Below are 21,166 nucleotides of genomic sequence, written 5' to 3'. Positions count from 1 at the left end.
ACCAACCTTTCCCAGTGTGATGTCAGGGAGTCCAGACTTTTTTAAAAACAAAGCAGCTTCTGTTGGTCCGACTCTCCCTGTATTCCCAGGATCCACCTGCGAGCAAACACACACATATTTACCTATTAACATCCTTCATAATAAACTCTCACACGTCTTTGCAAAGTATATAAGTAATATCATCTCATCATCTTACCTGTCTGTACAAGTTCTCATATACAGGGTTCCCACTTGACAACTGCAGCAGAGAGAGAACATTATTGCACCAGTGGAAAAACCCATGCACTCCTCTCTGAAGTGAGCATCAATCAGCTACAAGCACTGACAACATAGAAGCTGTCCAGTCTGATTTTCACCTCTGACTTAGCATAACTTGCCTCCATAAATTCAACCAGCTGAAATTAGCTCTGTGTGAACAGTACTGACTGAGTCATCCAGCTCAGACTACAATAGTGATTATAAGGTTTTGATGAGAGAGCACCCGAGCCCTGCTCTTCTCGATCAATAACAAAAGGTATCATAAAGCAGCTGCATTGCCACATTATATGACTGTTGCGCAGGCGCAGCTACCGTGGCTGTGCATCAGCCTTCACACTAACTTGGCACCAGTGAACATGAAGGCTAGCTTGTTAGCCAGCTCACATCAGCATCATTAATCAAAGCTTAGCCCTGGTTAGCTGAGGTTAGACTACTGGGTAGCCTGCCTTCTGCCATGTTAGCCCCATCCTCACACTAATGCTACTTGGCATCCAGGCTAGGCTAGCTCAGATTTGCTAGCTTAAGGACTGACCATTATCACAGTTTCTGATGCTGTGATACATATACGTGCCAGGCCAGCTTGTCCCTCCCTCACAATGTGTACAGAAACCAACGTGTTATCTCAAATGTGTAATTGAGTCAACAGCATGTTATATCGTAGGTAAATAGCTACACGGCTAGCTAAAGCCAGCTGAGGCTAACAAGCCCGCTACCTAACGGTACTGCAATAGGCCTTATTCGACTAGCCCACTGCCTTATTTCTAGCTGCTTATCAAAGCGAGCTCATAAACAGTTTCAAGTCAAATTAAAATACATTGTGATGACTGAGACAAACTGTTTGTCAGTAACTATCATTGGCTTAAGTAGAGAAGTAAATAACTGCATCTTTACCTGGGTCAGAGATGTGAGAGCTGCCATCTTCCCTGTTGCTGCGGGAACGCACCCACCCTCACTCACCCGGCCGGCTGGCCGCCAACACTCCCCTTAGCGGACAAACCGGTGCCTCACACCCCGCCAACACAAACTCCAGTTAAGTTGTGCTCATTGTTTTGTTGACTATATTATCTGCAAAGTAATGAATTTCTTCAAACAAGATTTTGCACCCTTGTTTTAAAGTTTGGGCCAGCTTTTTAGTATGTAAAGTACATGCTTGTCTTCTGTGGCTAGTATGAGGAGCAGAGTAAAGCCTGGCTGCCCTCCATGAAGAGGAGCAGAGTAAAGCCTGTACGTACTTTGCACCTACATGACTGGTATGAAGCTGTGTGATGCTCAGAGGCTTGCTGCTTACACACTGCTGCACTCCTTCACTGCCTGTCTGTATCATAGGTCTAAACTCAGCTGATAGTGTACCTGTCAGTGAAACGTGGGGGTTACACCTCTGCATTCATGATGAAACAGTCAGTCCCACTTTGTAAAAGCCATTTATTTTGGACAATGTTGAAACAGGTTTTTCACAACTATTCAGCAAACTCTCAACTGGTGTCTTTAAGGTGGTAAGTATTTTTATAAACCCATAAGAAAACAAAAAAAATGACAAATTGGGTAAAACAGACCGAGTGAGATCAGAGCACCACCACACTGGTGCTTCCATCATTCCTAACCCACTGCCCTGCTATAAATAACTCTGGAACAATTTCATGCAACCAACAACCCTTCACAGCCCAACAGCAGCATTTGTCATAGTAAAGTGCTTTTTCCCCAAAAGTTTGTATATCCCATATACAATATAATACAAAACACTGCCAGTCATTTCCAGTTCAAACACACCAAAGAAAACAGGAACAGCAAAGCACATGCCAAAAGCTCAAAAAAGTGTGTGTATGTGTATGTATATATGCATATATACATATATCTGTATGTTTATGTATGTATGTATGTATGTATATGTATATATATATATATATAAACTTTTCAATCAATAACTGATCAATAATTAAAACTCATGATCACCGATCTGAGAACAATCGTTTGTGAAAGATGTGAGACACTATATTTTACTATAACACCATTTGTAAAAGGAAACATGTTCAAGTCTTAACAACCAATAAGGCATGAAGGAGCTTTTAGATGCATAGAATATGTGACATGAGACAAACTGAACAGAAACAGATTGTCTGAAAGTAGGAAGTGGACTATGTTGGATCAGTGAGGACCCACAACTTTTCTTTAAAATACAAAGTCAAATATTGAGTTCACACAGCATGCCATGTTGCACCTCATCATCAACCTTCATATTCATCCATCTGCTGAAAAAGAAAACAGCCTGTCTACAGTGAAAGAAGGTGTCCCCTCTTCTCCCACAAAATACAATATCACAACACGTGATAACAAGCAATGATAATATACTGTGAATGCACAACTAATTCACTGTATGACCCAAACGAAGTGCAACACATTGTGACTTCTGGTAGCGGAGTTATCCACCCACTTAAGCAGATATGTTTTACTAATATGTCTACAGGTTTTGGAAGCCCATTTCTGCAAAGAAAAACAAAGGAGGAAAAAAAGGGATTAATAAAAATGTAAATACTGATGGCAAGTCAAAACAATATCATTAACTCAAAATGGTTAAATAACAAGTACAAATACATCAAATAATGAGATACTGAAATAACATTTTGAGATAATGAGCAAAATTAAAATTTTGAAAATCTTGACATTCACTTACTGTCTCACAATTCAAATTTAGTCTTAAATGGACATAATTTTAAGTTATTCTCCCCACATTTTAACTTTGAGTATTTTACATCTTTGTCATTCCTAACATTATCTCATTTTCCTTTTTCTGGCAGACTAAGTTTCAAATACTTCTGTAGCTATTTCAGTCACCTTGCACATTTAATTTTCCATGGACAGAACCATCAATGAAAGGTCTAAACAGCACTGGATGAATCCATTTGAGCTATCTGAACTCATGGGGTCAGAAATATGCAGAGTGCTTGAGATGTTTTTCCCATGTTAAAAGAAGCAGAATAAATGAAATGATCAGACCTGAACTTTAATATAAAGCAATGCTAGCTCTCAAACAGTGAAGTCAACAGTTTGCATCACATTTCCGTGTAAACCCAACATATTGAAAATGTGTTTTTGTTCTGTATATATTCACTACAGATACACTCTGAGGTGAATCTATACTGTACACGAACAGAAGTTGAACATATGTTGGACAGGCAGCCTCTGTGGGCCTGAAGGTGATGCAGACTGTCAGTATATTTTCTGCCATGACTTCTCTCGGCACATCACTCGGCACAAGCGGCAGCAGTAATGATGTAGCAGCAGTGAGGCACGGCTCAGTGTGAGCTCCTATGATGATCATCACAGCAGAATGTAAAGTAGGCAGCACAGCTAACTGTGAACAGCATGTCTTCATCATCATCACCATTGTCCAACCACAGTCACATGGCATGAAAACAAATGTCCACTTCCTCTTCTGTCCTTCTTCGTCCCTGGTGGACCGTGGAGAGCACTGTCATCCACTCTGCGGCCCTGCTGAACGGTGATGTCTCAGCTCATGTTTGGCTACTCATCGTCCCACGTTTGCTGTAGCAAGAAGTTAGCAGCCAGATTCTCGTTCTTCTCACAGGCGAAGTAAGCCTGGATGACTAAGCCTTCAGGGAAGCCCAGCGCTTTTAACTGGAACACAACACACAAGTTTACGTTATACACACACCAGGACAGCTGTGTGCGAGACAGGTAATGGGATAAAGGGAGGGATAAAGAAATACAGCACATTTTTAAAGGTTAACCCAATCCAAAGGCGCTAGCTTGAGTGCTACATCAACGTCTGTACATAGATTCCACACTTTAGGGTTATGAAATACAGATATACAAATACTCAACTTCAGGAACAAACTGAGTTACCAAGAATGTTACTGCTTCTAGCCCTGTAAATCTGTCCTTTCATGTTTGAGGGTTTGCATTATTATGAGATCAGGGATGATGAAGTCAGTCACAGTAGAGGGTGCTGAGGGGTCATAGTTAATAGTGTGCCATATTAGTGTGGTTATTGTAACCAATTACAATGATTTGAGAATATTGTACACTTTAGCAGACATCAAACTCCAAAACCAACACATGTAAGGTTCAAAGCAGCCACAGCAGCCTAACAGTCACCTACAACAAGGAGATGAGGAGGGACAGAGAGCAGGGGAGATGTGAGACGTATCCCACGACCAGTTCATCAAGTGCATCTTACCTGCCAACATTTAGCAGCTGTTTGAACACACTGTTTCAACTGATTTCACCATTTACACTCAATTTATGAAAGAAGAAACATTTTATTGACACTAAACATGTCACATTTTACAAATACACTAAACAGTAACCAATATAGGCTACTTCTTTGTCCCTGTGGAGAAAGTCCCCAGACTCCCTTAAAATATGTCTCAATTTAGTGAGTTGTTGAGTTAGGAGACACTTTATAAACTTTGTGAAACGCTGTCTCTGACAAATTCTTCATTATTTGAGCCTTCTTGTAAATTCAGCAAATGTTCTACATGAACTTCTTTCTGTCTTTGTGTAGAAACATCGTGTCTGTCTGTCCCAGTGATGGACGGGTTTATTTCATATAGAGCAGGAAGTGACATCTGATGACAGGTGGTCACTCAGACACAGGTTGATGTCAGCTGTGAACTGACGGACTGAGAGCTGAACACTGTGATCAGATCACCAGACACGTTAATGACAGATATGAGTGAGGATACATTTGATAGAGGAGAAGAGTGTATATAACACGGATCTGCTCGTTTGTCACTGTTAACAGAGATCCAGTCAGCAGTATAGTTCACACACATCACTGATAAGGCAGAGAACTCTAGAGTAACATTAGTCTTCATGATTAAAAACTGTTTTATATCATGTGGAAATGACATGTGGATCATGTTTATCATATTGTCACGCTGCTCTCTCGTTTGTCCACATGAGCGCTCCCTCTCTCCCCCCAGCTGCGAGTCTGCGTCACACTTTTTATTTTTCCAATTGATGGTTTTTTTAATGCCTCAGTGCCGAGTACAGCCCATCCTGCCTCCATGTATAAGATTGTCTCATTATGGATAAATAAGAAGACTTAAGGCATGATTTGGATGGGCAGAGAGCAACATCTTTGTGCTCAGATGGTTTTGTGAAAAGAACAATAAATCTTCTACTATAGGTTTCTATACTGATTATTGATTATTAAGTTAACAGCATGTAAGTCCATTTTTACCATCTTTTGATCATAGTGCAAGTTGTGCAATTACCCAGACATCAAGACACTGAATGAGACTTAATACAGATAGTGGTAACTGACCCTCTCAATAGCCTCCTTCTCCTGTGGGGTGACCTGGATGTAGTTGGTGTGTGGGGACCCCTGGGCCTCGGCCCCTTCCCCTCCAGTGTCTCCACCTCGTGGCTCATTCAGCATCTGCACAAAGCGCTCCTGGTGCTGTGTGATTTGCTTTAAGTAATACAAACAACAATATGAATACTTCCATACATGTAACATACTGGTTCCCATTCCCCAGCAAAATGACAAGTAGCAAGTGATTACGATTACAATTCAACTATCCATTCAGACAGTATACAGTAGACATGGTGAACATGACTGTGTCACATGTATTTGGTCAGACTTGTAGCACTACTACATCATTCACAGTCTCAAATATGTTTGAAATGTATATTTAGTGGTTATGTATTTGTATTAAATTGCCATATTATGTAGAATATCACGCTGGTGTAGTGCTGATGCTTTCATAACAGCATTTTTCAGTGGATTCAAATGTCTTCCACTTCTACAGGGTGGGATTACATGTCTAAGGGGGATGAGATACTCTTCTTGTACATTTGTATCAAATTTTCTGTTAAGTAGTTTTGTGTGGTGGCACATGGGTTGTATATGCTATATTGATTTCTCATTCATGATTGTGCTGCAGTTCATAGGAAAATAAGCAAAAGTGATCCAAAAAGCGCTTTCAATCTTAAAGTGTTGAGACAGTCTCTTTAAAAATGTTTCTTTATCCAGGGCTCAGACTTTGTTCCCTTTCGGCATTGTTAACAGTCTTTTGAATAATCTTCCTAACAGAAGAACAGAAACCCATGGCAGTGTGATGAGCACGCTGGTGTGGTACCTGCAGCAGCTGTGGGTTGTCTCTGCCCAGCTGCTGCAGCAGAGCTGGGAGGAGGGATGGGTTCTGCTGGATGATCTGCCTCATCTGCTGGAACTGAGGCTGGTTCCTCAGGAACTCCAGAGGGTTCCCTGTAGAGACAGAGCCTCCACCAGCAGAGGGAGGCTGGCTGCCAGACACTGGTCCTGCTGGGGAGGGGACAGGATAGGCTGCTTACTGTTGCTGTTGTTCAGTGTGTTCGAGTACATTTTTAGGGAGATGGTTTATAGACAGAATGGGAGGTCTGTTTGCAGATAGTTCAGTACATTTAACCTCACCTGAAACATCTGCTAAAACCACATAAAAATCCACTATTGCCATGTATCTGTCCTGTTCACCTACAACGGGGAAGTGTCCAACACATTCAGTTTTTGTCATGCAGCATGTCACGCCGTGACAGGTATTTTCATTTCCATGACAACAGGGCTACCTGCTTGAAGGTGTGTCTTAAGTAATGACACACTTGTCTAGTGTTGTGGTCACTGGAGCGGCTGTAAAAAGTCTTCCTCCCTGCAGTATTATTGAAGAATAGCTGCTAACAAAGCTATGCTAAATTGGTTCTAAACAGGTTTCATTTCCTATAGATACTTCAAAATAAAAGTCACCCTTTATTTAGTCATTTAAAAGCTTTTATTATGAAGCAGCATTACAGGATATGTTAGGTTTTCACCAGCAGTAACTTAACACGTGACTTAACACGGTGGAGCAAAACACAGAAGATAGCTGAGAGTACGACCAGGGACGCAGGAGAGAAACTGAACTTCAAACCACAGAGTTTCAGTGAGAAGCTACAAGATGACAGAGCTGAACACACAGACACTTTTAAGAGCGTCTTTCTCTCTGGTCTCCTGCACAGACATGAGCAATTGCAACACACTCTTGTCTGAGGGGGAGACGGGGGTCCGACATATGGTGGCCACTGTCGCTAGACGTCACTGCAGCTCCCATGGAGGCGGGGCAGGAATATCCAGCGGGGGTAGATCTCCAGCGTGGTTCGGCACAAGTTGCTTAAACTAGCAATGGTAACGCAAATCAGCGCGGCGCGGTTTGACTCAGCGCGACCAAAAGTGACGATGGAAAAGCCCCATTAGTTCCTGTGGTGGAAACAGTTCCTAAAAATGATTCCAGTGGTGGAAATGAACAATAAAACCTGAAAATGAGCCGAAGTCCAGTGAGTGAAAACCACACATAATAGCACAAATATATGTAATAAATGTGTGCTCTTACTGTTTGAGGCTGTGGGGGGCTGCCGTGGTTGTTGTGCAGTCTGGGTGGGGGGGTTGGATGGAGCGCTGTGTCTACCAGGCTCCTGAGGTGGAAGATCACTGGCCTCTGCAGGAATACCCTGCAGTACAGAAACAGTTAGTACACCATGTAGAATACAGTGGCAGGCAGGGCTGACATATGGCACAGAGGCTTGTTAGATCCTCACCATGAGTAGATACTCCACTGCTCGGTCTGGGTTGTTATAACTAGCTCTGAGTGCAGCAACGACCTGCTCCCGCTCATAACCCATTGACATAATCTCTGACACCAGGTTCTCATAGGCTGGACCTGTCACTGTGGAGACAACAGGAGAGGGAGAACATGAGGAGGTTGTTTATGCATGTTTATAGCATCTTCACTACATGTCTTAGACATGTCACAGAGGCCCTGTTCAGACAAGATATAAATATCCGTCCTGAGTGATCCGATCACAAGTTGACAGCTCGAAGCCCGTCAGTTCACACCTGACATTCTAATGCATCTCCACATGCATTTCCAGTGACCATCTGTGATCAGATGTCACTTCCTGCTCTGTGTGTAAAAAACCCGTCCACCACTGGGACAGACAGACACGATGTTTCTACACAAAGACAGAAAGAAGTTCATGTAGAACATTTGCTGAATTTACAAGAAGGCCCAAATAATGAAGAATTAGTCAGAGACAGTGTTTAACAAAGTTTATAAAGTTTCTCCTAACTCAACAACTCACTAAATTGAGACATTTGTTAAGGGAGTCTGGGGACTTTCTCCTTGGGGACAAAGAAGTAGCCTATATTGGTTACTGTTTAGTGTATTTGTAAAATTTGACATGTTTAGTGTCAATAAAATGTTTCTTCTTTCATAAATTGAGTTTAAATGGTGAAATCAGTTGAAACAGTAGTGCCATGCACACTGCCCATTCAATGCAGGAGTCATGCGTCGATACTCTGCCCCGCCGTCTGTGTGAAAGTTACAGATGTGGAGAGCGGGAACAATTTCACTCCGGCTCTGACCAGGGGTGGATCAAGGGTGTGATGGTCTGATGGTATTCACAGTCTTACAGCTAAACAGATCCTTCACTCATCAAATAAAAGAGAAATGTCCCACTTCAACCCACACTTTCTACTTTATCGACGGTGATATGTTGTGGTTTCTTTCTTGTGACAAATGTACTTATTGTAAGTCGCTTTGAACAAAAGCATCTGCTAAATGCCTTAAATGTAAATGTAAATGTAAAGCAATCTGACAGGACCAAACAACAGTAATGTGGTAACTGGTAGTGTCTTTGGCAACTTATAGGAGGAAAAAAATACAGCAGTTATACGAGGAAAATCCTCTGTCCTCTTGTCTGTCCGCCTGTCTGTCCTCCTGTCTGTCATCCTGTATGTCCTACCGACTCTTGGTCACATTTCTGCCTGAAAAACAGCATCTGTCCCCGGCAGCAGAGCCAGACGGCTCTCGCTGTTGAATGGCGGTGATTATGTGACTAATTCAAAGCAACTAACTTTAACTCACCATGTCTTTGTCTCCTTCCACTATTGTGTTGTTGTAGTTACTGTCTCTGGTAACTTGTATTGAAAAAAATCACCATGACGTGATGGGTGAGCCCTCCTGACCGAGACTTCAGTGAACTTTCCCCCAGAAAACAGCATCCCTCCCCATGAGTGAGAGAGTCAGACAGCGTCCTGTTTACGGATGGTGATTATGTAATTATGTAATTTAGAGAGAAAAAAATAACTTTGGTGGGTCAGGATCTCAATCATAACACATTATAATAGCATCCATATATTTATAAACAGTCGGTGGATACATGTTTAGATTAACAGGTGGAAGCGCGTTGAAAAAACCCACACGCGTCAACGTCATGATGTGTACCGTCACGCCTTGGATCTGCAGCGCCGGCGTGCTGTATGAATTGACACACTGGAGCAGCTTTACACCGCCGTTGCATGGCTCAGTGTGAACAAACAAAGGCGGGGTAAAGGCGGGGTAAAGGCAAGCCTTCAATGCAGCAGGTAAGACTTTAGCACTTTAGACACAGAAGAAGACAGGCCGGTACAGCCATGCTGCCACAAACTGACGCTTTTTACAAGGAAACTAACAACTTCATGTTTTCATTTAATGCTGAATTTACAAGAAGGCACCGATGATTTCGAAAAAAACAGTTTTTTAAGGGAGTCTGGGGATATTGCGATGACCAGTTTATGGTTAAAGGTTAGGCTTAACTGGTGCTGGTTATAACTGGTGCTGGTTATACCTAACAAGGCGTCAGCTACTTTGAGTTTTGATGATATGATAACCCTACACTATCAGTGTGGAATGTGAAGTAGTTTGGATGTGCAGTTCTTGAGAACGCTGCAAACAGCAACACCAGAGGCCAAGCAGTCAGTCCGTTCTGCACAGGCACCATACTAGTTACCTACTAGGACGCATCGCTACATGTAGTACTGTGCACTTTATAAACAAACTGCAGGACATCTCCCATGTCCATTGAAGACATTTAAGGCTTCAGCATACTCCTAACTACCAAATGGTCTAATGGCTTCTGAAACCCCTCTCTGACTGTGGAATCAGGTCCCCTGCATCGGACAATTGCATGTCCAGCGTCTAGGCCACGAGGACCCAAGTTCAACTGAGTGCAATACCATCAATGTCTTCAGGGAGAGACTGTCTGAAAGTGAGTTCCATTTGGACAATTCATTGTGTTGAGACTATAAGATGCACAAAAGACAGATTTGTTGGAGAGAGATCAGTGTGATGCAGTGAGGCAGAGTCTGTGACAGCAGACTGTAATCAAGTGTGACCAATCAAAATAGGTAATAGGACTTTATCTGGATGGGCAACAACAGCTGACTCCAGTGCTTGTGTATAATGTTTGTGTGTTGCAGGGGGCACTCCTGACAACTTTCTATGACTCTGTGGTGGCATTAGACATTTTCTATGGAGTAGTCTGCTGGAGCAGCAGCATCTCGGCAGCAGGCAGGAGAAGACTTGATAAACTTATCAAGAAGGCCAGCTCCATCCTGGGATGCCCTCTTGACCCAGTGCAAGTGGTGGGAGAGAGCAGGATGATGGACAAGCTGTCATCGCTGCTGGTGAAGGAGTCCCACCCCCTGCAGGTCACTTTCACAGCACTGGGCAGCTCCTTCAGCGATAGACTGATACACCCCAAGTGTGTGAAAGAGAGGTATCGCAGGTCCTTCCTTCCTGCTGCTGTTAGACTGTCCAACCAGCACTCCCAGTAAACCTCACATGTGCACTATGCCATAAAAAACTCTACACATATCCATATACATTTTGGTTTGCACTAACTGGACCATTTTTAAAACCCATATTTATTATTTGTAAATAAAAATACCACACTGTTTATAATTACACTGTTCGTATTGTGAATATTATGTGTATACACAAGTCAATTCTATTTCTTATCTTCTTATTATATTGTTTATTTTTTACTTTTTATTACTGTTTATTGTAATTACTGTCCTTTGGCTGCTGTGACAAAGAAATTTCCCCATTTGCGGGACAAATAAAGGAATTCTGATTCTGATTCTGTTCTTGTATGCCTGTTGCATAGTTTGCATCAAAATCAATCAACTAGGTAATGAGGATTCAAGGGAATAGCATGTGTACCCAGTACACTGGTATTTTTTCCATTTATGACAGAGGTAAGAAAAGTCACAGATGTATTACCCAGTATTGATGCTGCTTCTTCGAGGAGACCCAGTTCATCAACAAGGCTTTGAGAGAAGAGAACAAACACATGAGTCAATGCACAGTCCAAATCCCAAACAACTGCAGTGAGACATCCAGAGAAACAGGACATCAAGTCTACTGTACCCAGCTCTGCCAGGCTGTACTATACACAGTGGTGTTTTGAGCCAATGCTAATATCAGAATGCTAACATGCTCACTGTGACAATTCCAACAACAACAACTACTGATGACAGAGCTGAAGGAAAAGTAAAGGAATCAGCAAAGTTATGACAACTTATCCTGAGCTTAATGAACCATTAATATACCTGTAAGTCTTCAAATACTTGTTGACACATTTCAGTCTGGACCAAAGTGTCGGACCAGCCAGCAAACAGACCAACATCCATCCCTACAGCCATGCCACCTTCTTGCTATGAGGGCAAAAGTCTCATTATTGAACTAAGTTACATTGTTTCATGATCAAGCTGCAGAAGCATGCTTACAGGAAAAATGCATATTTAACTCCTAACTCGTCCTGTTAAAGACACACAGTAAGTGTCCAACCTGGCAGCAGAGGAGTGGACTGGTGCAGTGGCAGATGGCTGACTCTCTGGGTCTTCCCTTGGTTTCTCTTCTGGCTGGGCAGCAGGGGTGGGGCAGTCTGCATGGGCAGAGGCCGGGGCCGTCTGAGCAGCTTCAAGAACAGGAGCCAGGGGGGAGGCTGGAGTGGTAGCTGAGGCCGAGGCTGGAGCTGAGTCTGGGACTGTGCCTGAGTCCAGAACTGCTGTTGCTTCAACAGAAGCAGACGGGCTGTTTTCTGGGGCTGGGGGCGGGGACTCAGAGGGAGGCACTGACTGTGGGGCAGGTGTGGGTTCAGACACTGTATGTGTCGGTGTGGAGGGCACTTGTGTTGGGCCTGGGGTCGAGTGTGGAGCTGGAGCTGGAGCTGGTTGGGGAGTTGGCTGAGGGGCAGCTTGTGGAGGAGGGGCTGGTTTAGGCTAGAAAGACAAATTAATGAAATGGGTTAGAATTACCCGCACTGTGCAGCCCTACATGTAAATTCAGTACATGTACGTTTCTTCAGCACTAATTCCATCAGTACAGTGCTGTCACGGTCACAGGTTAGTCACTCTGCCAGGGCTGGAGAGGGGAGATATCGACACAAGATAATAGTGCGACTCTTTTGCTGCGGCCATAATGCACAATGAGTGACATCCCTCAACCCTGAGTAGGGATAGGTATAAAAAAAAGGATCTTCATTTGAATGAATGGATATTGATTCAGATAAACTGGAGATCAATATTTACCTTTTCCTGCATCTGTCATGTCATTACAAACTATGCTGAGAGTGTTTTGGTGTTATTTACAGGCGAGCTGCTTCTTTCCTCTGTTGGCTATCAGTGTTGGAGTTTCACACACTCACCACAGGGACAGGGGCTCTTCTCATTTCTCTAGTTTTTGTCTCCTCATCTCAGCCAGAATATACAAACCATGGTGGAGGAGGGCTCTACTAATCTAATCTACTAGTGTTCCTTCATTCCATTTTCATAACGTGTACAACTCATTTTTAATGATCAAATGCACAATCAAACTTTCTGTCCTTCACTGTATGTGATGCACTTCGTAAGGCACTGTTCTAACCACATGCCTTCATGACATTTCACCTTGACTTTATATATGTCACATTATGCCACCTTGTGAATTGCATTAAAGTAAACGTACAAAGTTGTCATGAACACTGTCCTGCTTGTCTGACAGAGATGTTAAATATGGCAGCAGACTATGATAAAAGAATGGACAGATGATGCAGCCGTGACGTCTCATTTTGTTAAATGCCTGTTGCCTCGACTCCTCTCTCCTCGGGCCTCCTCCTCCACTCACATCTCATGTGGAAGAAGATGCAAGGCGAAGAGGTGAGGAAAGGAGTTGAGGAGGTACAAACTGAGAAATGAGAAGAGGGGAGGGATATCATGGTGCATTCAAGTTAGTGTTTCCTATTTGCAATATAGGTGATGTCAAGCAAACAATTACAAGCTGTAACTTGAACATTTCCAGAAACCAATACAAAATAGGCTCAGTAGGTATCAGAGAGATAGAAACCCCTGATGTCAACACAGTCTAAATACCCACTGATGAAATAAAACCACTGAATGTGATATTACAGCCAGTGAAAAGTGTGGATCTTCTGACCTCTGACTTCTGATCTTCTTTTCAAAAAATTATAAATGATGGAGTAATATAACATCTTTGAATTTTTTTATATGTATGCAATGAATATCAACACTTTCATAAAGTAAAATTTCAAGAATATAAAAAAAATCCTTCTTGGGAAAATCTACAATAATAATGTGTGTTTTTCAGCTCCGAAGCTATACTTAATATCTGTGGCACCAAATATGACCAAATAACTTCTGGATGTGACAGATCTACATTAATACTACACAGAACAGAACACTTGCATTAAAGTAAAAACTAATGGAGATGACATTTTCTATAAAATTATAGATTCTTTGTTCTGGTAAAAAAAATTACTTCCTGTTATTAATTTGATTATTGTAACAAATTTAGCAACAACTATTTAAATGAATGAATGTTACCAAGTTTCTTCAGGCTCTCTTGGATGTTGAGGACAAATTTCAACCCAATTCAGTGAAAAGTAAGCGATTGCTGAGGTTAGGAAACATATCAGGAATCACTAAAATGCAGAAATTTGGCTCTGAGAGCCAAACTTTAGAAATTCATGACTTAAAAAGTATTTGGAGTACAGCTATTAGGATTTTACAAGGTCCCATGAATTTAATAGAAGTTTCAACATGATTTTTTTCAAAAAAATACATGACATGAACTGGGAGGCCCTAGGCAAGTTGGCATCAGGGGTAGAGGGGTAGGAAGAAGGAAAGGGGCCCCTGGCCCACATCAGTTTTTAAACATGGATCTCTGCATTACTGGTTTCAAACTTTCCGGGATACTCTAAAGTCAAATTGAGATCAAAGATTAACAACAAGATGTAACCATTTTAGAAAGTTGCAGCAGTGTGAACTGGCCCGTCTCAACTCGACTCAAGCCATCTGAGTGTCTCCTGCGACTGAGCTTGTCATGTCGGTCAGCGGCAGGTTTTAGAAGGTAAGGCACATCCCCTGTTTCACCAGCCAATCAGCGCCTCATAGCTAAGTCAGCTGGTTATGTCAGTTACACCTGTCAGTTGGTTGAAATGACAGTTTTGGACAGTGATAATTGGATCACCTCATCAATTTGTTTGAGGAAAAGACATGTCTGTATGACACAAACCTTAAAATTAGAATTTTCTGCTAAACCAGTTGTTCTCTAAATGTTTCTACATGCCCCCCTTCTGCGGATAGCAGTATTTTCAATAGTTTCCTTTAATGGAGACACCGCTTTCTTAACATGTTTGTTAAAATTCCTCAGCTCTGTATTCTCTTTACGCATTGCCTCCATCTTCATTTCACATTTTCTGGTCAGTGCGTTTGGTAAAGGCAGTGGCCCCTTTTTGTTTCTTTTTCTTGTGCCTCCATTACATTTATCATTTGTCTTGCTTTATCTCTTTCTGCAACGACTTTTTCTAAGTTCCCCATGACCTTGTTTTTCTCCTCCTCCAACTCATGATATGGTTTATCCTTTAATTCGACCTGGCACTGATGTTTGCGTGCTTACTCTTTGAATGCTTTGCATTGCTGCTCCAGCCTGTCGTGAAAGACTGCCTCGATGCTGACTTTAATGTCTTCATGTTTCTGTCTCAGTTCTATCAACATTTTCTCATCACTTTCAAGGCATTCCTTCAGCTCCTGTTTGAGTCAAGAGAGAGCTATCTTATTTAATATTTCTATGTCGTTGATCATTTTTTTCAAAGACAACCATTGCCCTATTAGCCTTCTTTGATTCATACTGTATTTCTTTCTCGCTCTCATTTGAGGTTTTCATCTGTAGCTGGAGAGTGTGGACTTCCTCTTTCAGATTTTGTATGTCCTGGTTGTTCTGAGCACTAGATTGTTCTCATACCTCTCACTCTGTCTGTTTCTTCTGCTGTACTTTGCCTCCAGCACAGTTATTTTATTGAATCTGAATTCATTTTTGAAAAAAGTGATTGTCAAAATGTAAAAGTAAATGGTGCTACCTAGAAGTTAGATGTGTTGACTCTAACACAATTTCCTTGATTCTGATTATGTAGTGTCTGCTATATAAGCACTGTTGAAATGTTTTATAAGCTCGTCCACAAAATCAAAACATTTGGGTGAGGTGAGCCGCATGTGAAGGAGGTTTGTTTTAAGGAAATAGCATAGAAACCATCCAAACCAACATGGTACTGCAGCTTTACAAGCTTGTAAGTTTGTAATACCAGGGCTGATACCAGACATCTCTCTCCATGTTCACAGATGGCGTTGTTCTCTCACATAGATTAAACTAAAATAAATGCTAAAACACAGTATAGGTCAACAAATGGCAGCCGTTCACATACCTTGGTTGCCCACACAGGTAAAGTCTATGTTTGAAACACTATGTCATGTGTATGTGAGAAGGGAGATAGAGAGTCAGCTCAGCAACAGCTTATCCTCTTCTGACAAGGTTTGTATTGTTGCAGTGCCTCACAGTCCTGCCACACACGTCACATACAGCACTTCTGCTGTTCCGACACTGAAACAACTCCACACATGAGCCACCATCAATATCAGTTTGTCAGGAGCCCCTTACACATTTATAGAGTCGCAGTTCACATGTGACTACGACAAGTGGAAGGAGACATAGTCCATATCAAGATGGTATTATTTAGACTAGATCCTGCTGACAGCTGAGTTTATTTCTACTGTGTTGAATGGAAAATATAACCGATAAAAAAACTAATTAAATCCCAATTCTGAGAACAAAACACTGGCACATCTACGGTTGCCTCCTGAAAATTGATGAGCCAGTCAGCCGGACACCAATGTTGTCAGTCAGAGTAAAGAGACAGGATAAAACATAGAAGCTTATGAAAATGCACAGGGATAACATCTCAATGAGGAATTATATAAAAAGAGAACCATAAACATACTTTTATATTAGCTGCTGCTTTAGATAAATAAAATCCAACTGACAACATGTGATGGTGGTTAGCTGATGACTGAAGCTGCAATTATGGGGGCACCAAATCCTAATCTGGCCCAGGGCCCCAAAATGTGCTGACAGTGGTGTCTGCTGCCAACAGGAGAGGCGCTCCATGGTGCACAGGCATTTATAACTGAACTATGAGCAGAGCGCACACTTTACTTTCTCTGACTGTGAGGAAATCTGGTGTTTTCACATCACAGATGTTGAAGAAAGGTATTCAACAAGAGTCTGAGGCTGCAGGTAAAACATACTGATATAGGCCGATAAAGAATTTTATTGTGGCACTGAACTGAAGAAAGACAAATAGTTCAGATTCAACAGTTAAAATCCTGTCACATCATCCTGATACACTTGGCTACACAATTCAAATAAACTAAACAGTGGTTTATTTTATGGTTTTAACATGATGCATCTCCTAAACAGTGAAACATCACCTGTCATATTCATCATGAGAGAATACAAAATCCATCAGATGCTGATTATTCTTGACAGTGATCCAGTTAATTTATTCACCAATACCAAGTTTGTAGCTTTGATTGTTGAAACCTGCGCATCAAGGAAGTATCACAAGTTTCCTTTTATACTTATTTCAATGCGGAGTTGTTGTTCACAATACATTAAGATGCATCGCAGTATTAAATAAAGCAAAACAGGCACTGGATCATAAATCACTCAGTATTCTATATTGTACATTAGTTCTTCCATATCTCATTTACTGTGTAGAAGTCTGGGGCAATAACTACATGACTACAATACATCCACTTCTAATTTTACAAAAGAAAGTAATACGGCTCATTCATGGGGCAGGATACAGGGATCACACAAACTCACTATTCTTACAGTCAAAACTCATAAAATTCAAAGATATTGTGGATTTTCATACAGCACAAATATTATTCAAAGCAAAAAATAATCTGCTACCAGAAAATATTCAGAAACTATTCACTGGAAGGGAAGGGGGTTATAATTTAAGGGGAAAATTTCAATTCAAAATACAGAAGGCACGCACAACAGGAAAAACTTTTTGTATTTCAATTTGTGGGGTTAAATTATGGAACAGTCTGGAGGGGACGCTCAGGGAATGTCCAAACATAAACCAGTTTAAAAAAAAATATAAGGAGATGATTTTTACAAGGTACAGAAATGAGGAGGGTGTTTGATTATCACTGGGTGTATATTGTTTATTTATTTTGTTATTAATGTATCTTTGTGTTATCTTCAGTATGTGTATGGCATATGTATGTGTGTGTATGTATGTATGTATGTTTATATATGTATATATTGTACTCTGTGTCATCTTCAGTATGTGTGTGTATGTTATATATTATAATAATATAAAGAATAATATATTATAATTTATATTTTATTAGGATAAATATTTTTGTAATAGATCTATGTTTTGTTAGATATAGAAAAAAGGAAATTGAAAAATGACAAATGGAAGTTATTATTATTGTTATTATTATTATATTGATAGAAGTCAAAGTATTTCAGTGGTATTATTTATTAAAAAGGGGTGGAATAAAATAAGTTTATACTTCCTCCCACTCCTTTTCGGATATGTAAACAGAATTTATAGTTTTCAGTTTATGTTTACTTTGTACATGATAATTTTGTTTTTTACATGTTCGAAATAAACTATCTATCTATCTATACATCATCATCACAGATCAAATATGGTGCATCCCCTGGACACATGGATAGTGAGTTCATTGCATCTTTTCAGATGTTAATGTGTCAGAGACACAGGACACGTAGCTATCAACATCCCTGATAATGACTTTGATTTTTCTGATTTTTTTAAATGGAAATTAAAATTGTGACGCAAAACTGATCATTGTCACTAATCATGAATCATACTGCAGTACCTTTATTTATTATTGCAATGTGATGTTTTTCCCATGTGGTGTAGCCCTATGTGACAACATTCACTACTATGCTGCTCCGAGAACAAAGATTGTTGTCATTCACTGATTATTTCTACTTTTCACTTTTGTAGCAGTTGTTAAGCTAACGTCATAGAAACTCCACAAGAGTTTTGAGTTAAAAGCCTAGCGGGAGAGCGGCTGGAGGGTTTTCGATGTAAAACATCAATGGAGGAAGTGTTGGGTACCACAAACGAAAGCTTAACAGGGACCAGAAACAGAAAAGTAAAAGCAACTGGAAATGACTTGTAAATGAAAACAGCCTTTCAGTTCAGAGCAGCAGAATGGTGGGTAGGACACAAGTCTGTATAAAATATAACAATCTCACGTGACACTAACCTTGGTAACCATGACAACCACAAAGTTTTTCTCGTCAATTTTGTACTCCTTCAGCAGGGTGTCATCATTTAAGATTTTGCCTGCAACATTCAAGCAGAAACAACAAATGAGACTGAGATTAATGACAGATTTATGACCATCCTATGGACACTGGGACAATCCACCATATGGAACGATATGGATCAGAATCAAACGTACAGACATGTCAGAGGAACACAGTTATTATCCTCCATAGTCATTTCTACTACTGTGATTTTGAACACTTTTTTCTGTTCGACCTCTGAAAATTTCATATAAGGACTTGTATTTATCAGTGATTACAGCTTATGCTTAAGTGCTGCTTTGAATGGTATTTCTGTAAAACACAGTCACACTAACCCTAACCCCACTGACAATAGACGTGACTCACACTCCTGTCCATGGAAATGTAGGTGTCGAGGTGACACCACCTAAAACCAGACCTTGGAATAATACTAACCTCCTATCACTAAGAAAACTTCATTTAGAAGATGAGTATTATCCTGCTGCTTCAGTGAGTATTCTCAAAGTGGCTTTGGTACTTTAAAACATGAGGTGTTCTGAGATTAGATAATAACTGAAGAGATGGGGGTCAAGAGTGGATGGTTGTTTTCCGGGCCATCCTGTCCAGATGGGCCATGATATGAGTGAACAGGATATTTCAGTGTGCGACTCTGTCACAGTTAGCATCTGGCTCACCTGCATAGATGAGTTTTTGCCCCGCAGCAGGAAATGCATCTTTTCCTCTGTCCTCTTCTATTTTCTCCTTCAGGGCTTTCACCTGAACAAAGATCAACACATGAAACACCTGTATCACTGGGAAGTTACTGAAACGACTCCAAATGTTTCACTGTGTGAGAATTACAGAGGCTCAGCATAAGACCTCACAGCTGCTCAAAGGTAAGCAGTGCAGGTGGGGCACATTGGGCAGACCCCCAAATAATGTGATGGGTGGAATTTTTACTAAATTACTCAGGGAAATGAAGGTAATCATTTACACTTTTCTTTTGTTTAACTTATTTGTAGTTTCCTGTATAACTGAGTATGGATCACAGAAAACACAGAACATATATTAATTAATGCTGTGCGCTTGTGTTTCACATGAGGTTCTATCAGGTGAAATTCAACTTTACTGCCACCGCAGAGAGTAACGTTCAGTAGCAGTACAACTACGTAGGTAGGAGTTTAGTATCGGAGCAGATAGTGCAGACTGATGTCAGGAACACAATAAATGAGCAGTGACACTGAGAAGGGATGTGGTTCAGTATAAACTCCTCCATGTTACTGTACGATGAGAAAACGCTTTGTTCTTTTCTCTATCAAACACTCTTTTATTTTCTCGATCCAGTTCACCCATTACTACATTAACAGATGGGAGGTTTGAAATATTGCTTCGTCATTCAGCCGACACAAGTCAAATACTTCAAGCTGAAGAAAGTATGAACACCATTTCCGGCAGCCGTTTTCAAATTAAACCTCCAATACGTCCTTTGAACGGCCTGACGAATACAAGAAGAAAAGTCAAAACAACCGCCGGAATGCAGACTTTGTATATTTACTGGGCTTATAGCAAATGCAAACATAACTTTGGTGTTTGCATTCATTTCACACGTGGTATTAAGAAAGCTTATAATTTACTTCAGGATGTGATGCTTTAACATTGAAGGGAAAGTCGCTCACTTCCGGTCTCACACGCGCTAACTGTAGCTACGTTCACGTTACCTCACATGAACTCGGTCACTGTAGGATCCTGATCAAATGCTAACTTGTCTGGCCGCATATTTGTCACATTGACGTAACGTTACTTTTTCAAATAAGACAAATAAATTGCCTCTCCTTTCCCGCTGTGAGCAGCCATGTCTGAACATTAGCTAACAGTCCCAGCTGCTACAGTCTGTATGCCAGCCCTTCCGGCCTGACCGTGTTAACTTCAGCCCCGTTTACCTCACTCACCGTCAATTCTGCCTCTATTTCTATTTTAAACGTCTGCTGTTGGAGGGTCTTCAGTGTTATCGTCAGCATCTTTCAACGCGCTGTCAGAGGGAGCCTGGGTCCGGATTCACTGTTTTCACGGTAGTTTCCTGACTGAAGCCGCTCTTTCTCGCACAGTATCTGTTTATGTGGGTCTGAACGTGTGTGTGACTCAGCTGTCTCAGTGCTGCGGAGCGGGCTGGGCAGCGGCGCCATCTACTGCTGGAGGCAGGGCACTTCATGGTGCCGCCTTCAAGTGCTGTCGGAAAGAAGCCCGACCATGTCAAGATGATTGGTGACTGTCCAAACAATGCATTAATAATACCTGAGAGTCAGTCATGAAAAAAACAAGCTAAAAATGCGACATTTAGTCAAGGCCAGTGGTTCTCAAACTAGGCCCAAATTTGAACCGTAGCCAAACAATAAAAGCAGAAAAAACAGATGTATTAAATCAAAAATGCTCCTCTAGCA

General features: G+C 41.2%; 2 protein-coding genes across 7 annotated transcripts in view; both read right to left on the bottom strand.

Moving 5' to 3' along the window:
- Positions 1 to 1,281, bottom strand: part of LOC141004478 (epidermal growth factor receptor substrate 15-like 1) — a 95,121-nt gene extending 93,840 nt beyond the window's left edge. For 2 of the 4 annotated variants that reach the window (XM_073475983.1, XM_073475986.1), the window contains exons 1-3: positions 1,150 to 1,280; positions 197 to 238; positions 7 to 96 (exon numbers count right to left, since the gene is read on the bottom strand). In XM_073475983.1, the coding sequence (XP_073332084.1) occupies positions 7 to 96; positions 197 to 238; positions 1,150 to 1,176 (159 nt within the window). In that variant the 5' untranslated portion in view covers positions 1,177 to 1,280. Of the gene's footprint in view, positions 1 to 6; positions 97 to 196; positions 239 to 1,149 lie in introns of all 4 variants that reach the window. The other 2 variants (XM_073475984.1, XM_073475985.1) reach the window with 2 other exon arrangements.
- Positions 1,282 to 1,663: 382 nt separating this feature from the next.
- rad23ab (RAD23 homolog A, nucleotide excision repair protein b) lies at positions 1,664 to 20,877 on the bottom strand. 3 transcript variants are annotated; one of them, XM_073475987.1, is made up of 10 exons: positions 20,678 to 20,877; positions 19,424 to 19,505; positions 18,707 to 18,786; positions 11,904 to 12,337; positions 11,337 to 11,383; positions 7,831 to 7,958; positions 7,626 to 7,743; positions 6,363 to 6,547; positions 5,546 to 5,692; positions 1,664 to 3,891 (listed from the first exon to the last, which is right to left on the bottom strand). In XM_073475987.1, exons 1-10 carry the CDS (start codon positions 20,744 to 20,746, stop codon positions 3,778 to 3,780), a joined length of 1,404 nt encoding a protein of 467 aa, XP_073332088.1. In that variant the 5' UTR covers positions 20,747 to 20,877; the 3' UTR covers positions 1,664 to 3,777. The 3 variants fall into 3 exon arrangements, with proteins under 3 accessions (XP_073332088.1, XP_073332090.1, XP_073332091.1); XM_073475989.1 differs by having other exon boundaries at positions 6,363 to 6,544; positions 20,678 to 20,861; XM_073475990.1 differs by lacking the exon at positions 18,707 to 18,786 and having other exon boundaries at positions 20,678 to 20,861.
- Between the last annotated feature and the right edge of the window lie 289 nt (positions 20,878 to 21,166).

This window comes from Pagrus major, chromosome 11 (assembly GCF_040436345.1).
Source record: "Pagrus major chromosome 11, Pma_NU_1.0".
Classification (NCBI taxonomy): Eukaryota; Metazoa; Chordata; class Actinopteri; order Spariformes; family Sparidae; genus Pagrus; species Pagrus major.
Note: the sequence above shows the minus strand (reverse complement) of the source record. Positions and strands in the feature narration are given on the sequence as shown.

Bases quoted from the DNA above. Each gene is read 5' to 3' on its own strand.
- rad23ab (XM_073475987.1), bottom strand. From the start codon at position 20,746: ATGCTGACGATAACACTGAAGACCCTCCAACAGCAGACGTTTAAAATA. The intron at 7,959-11,336 runs GTAATACATCTG...TTGTCTCCACAG, and splicing joins AGAAGCAGCATCAATACTGG to TGACAGGTCCAGCCTATGAG. The intron at 3,892-5,545 runs GTCAGTTACCAC...GTTGTGTTCCAG, and splicing joins AGAAGGAGGCTATTGAGAGG to TTAAAAGCGCTGGGCTTCCC.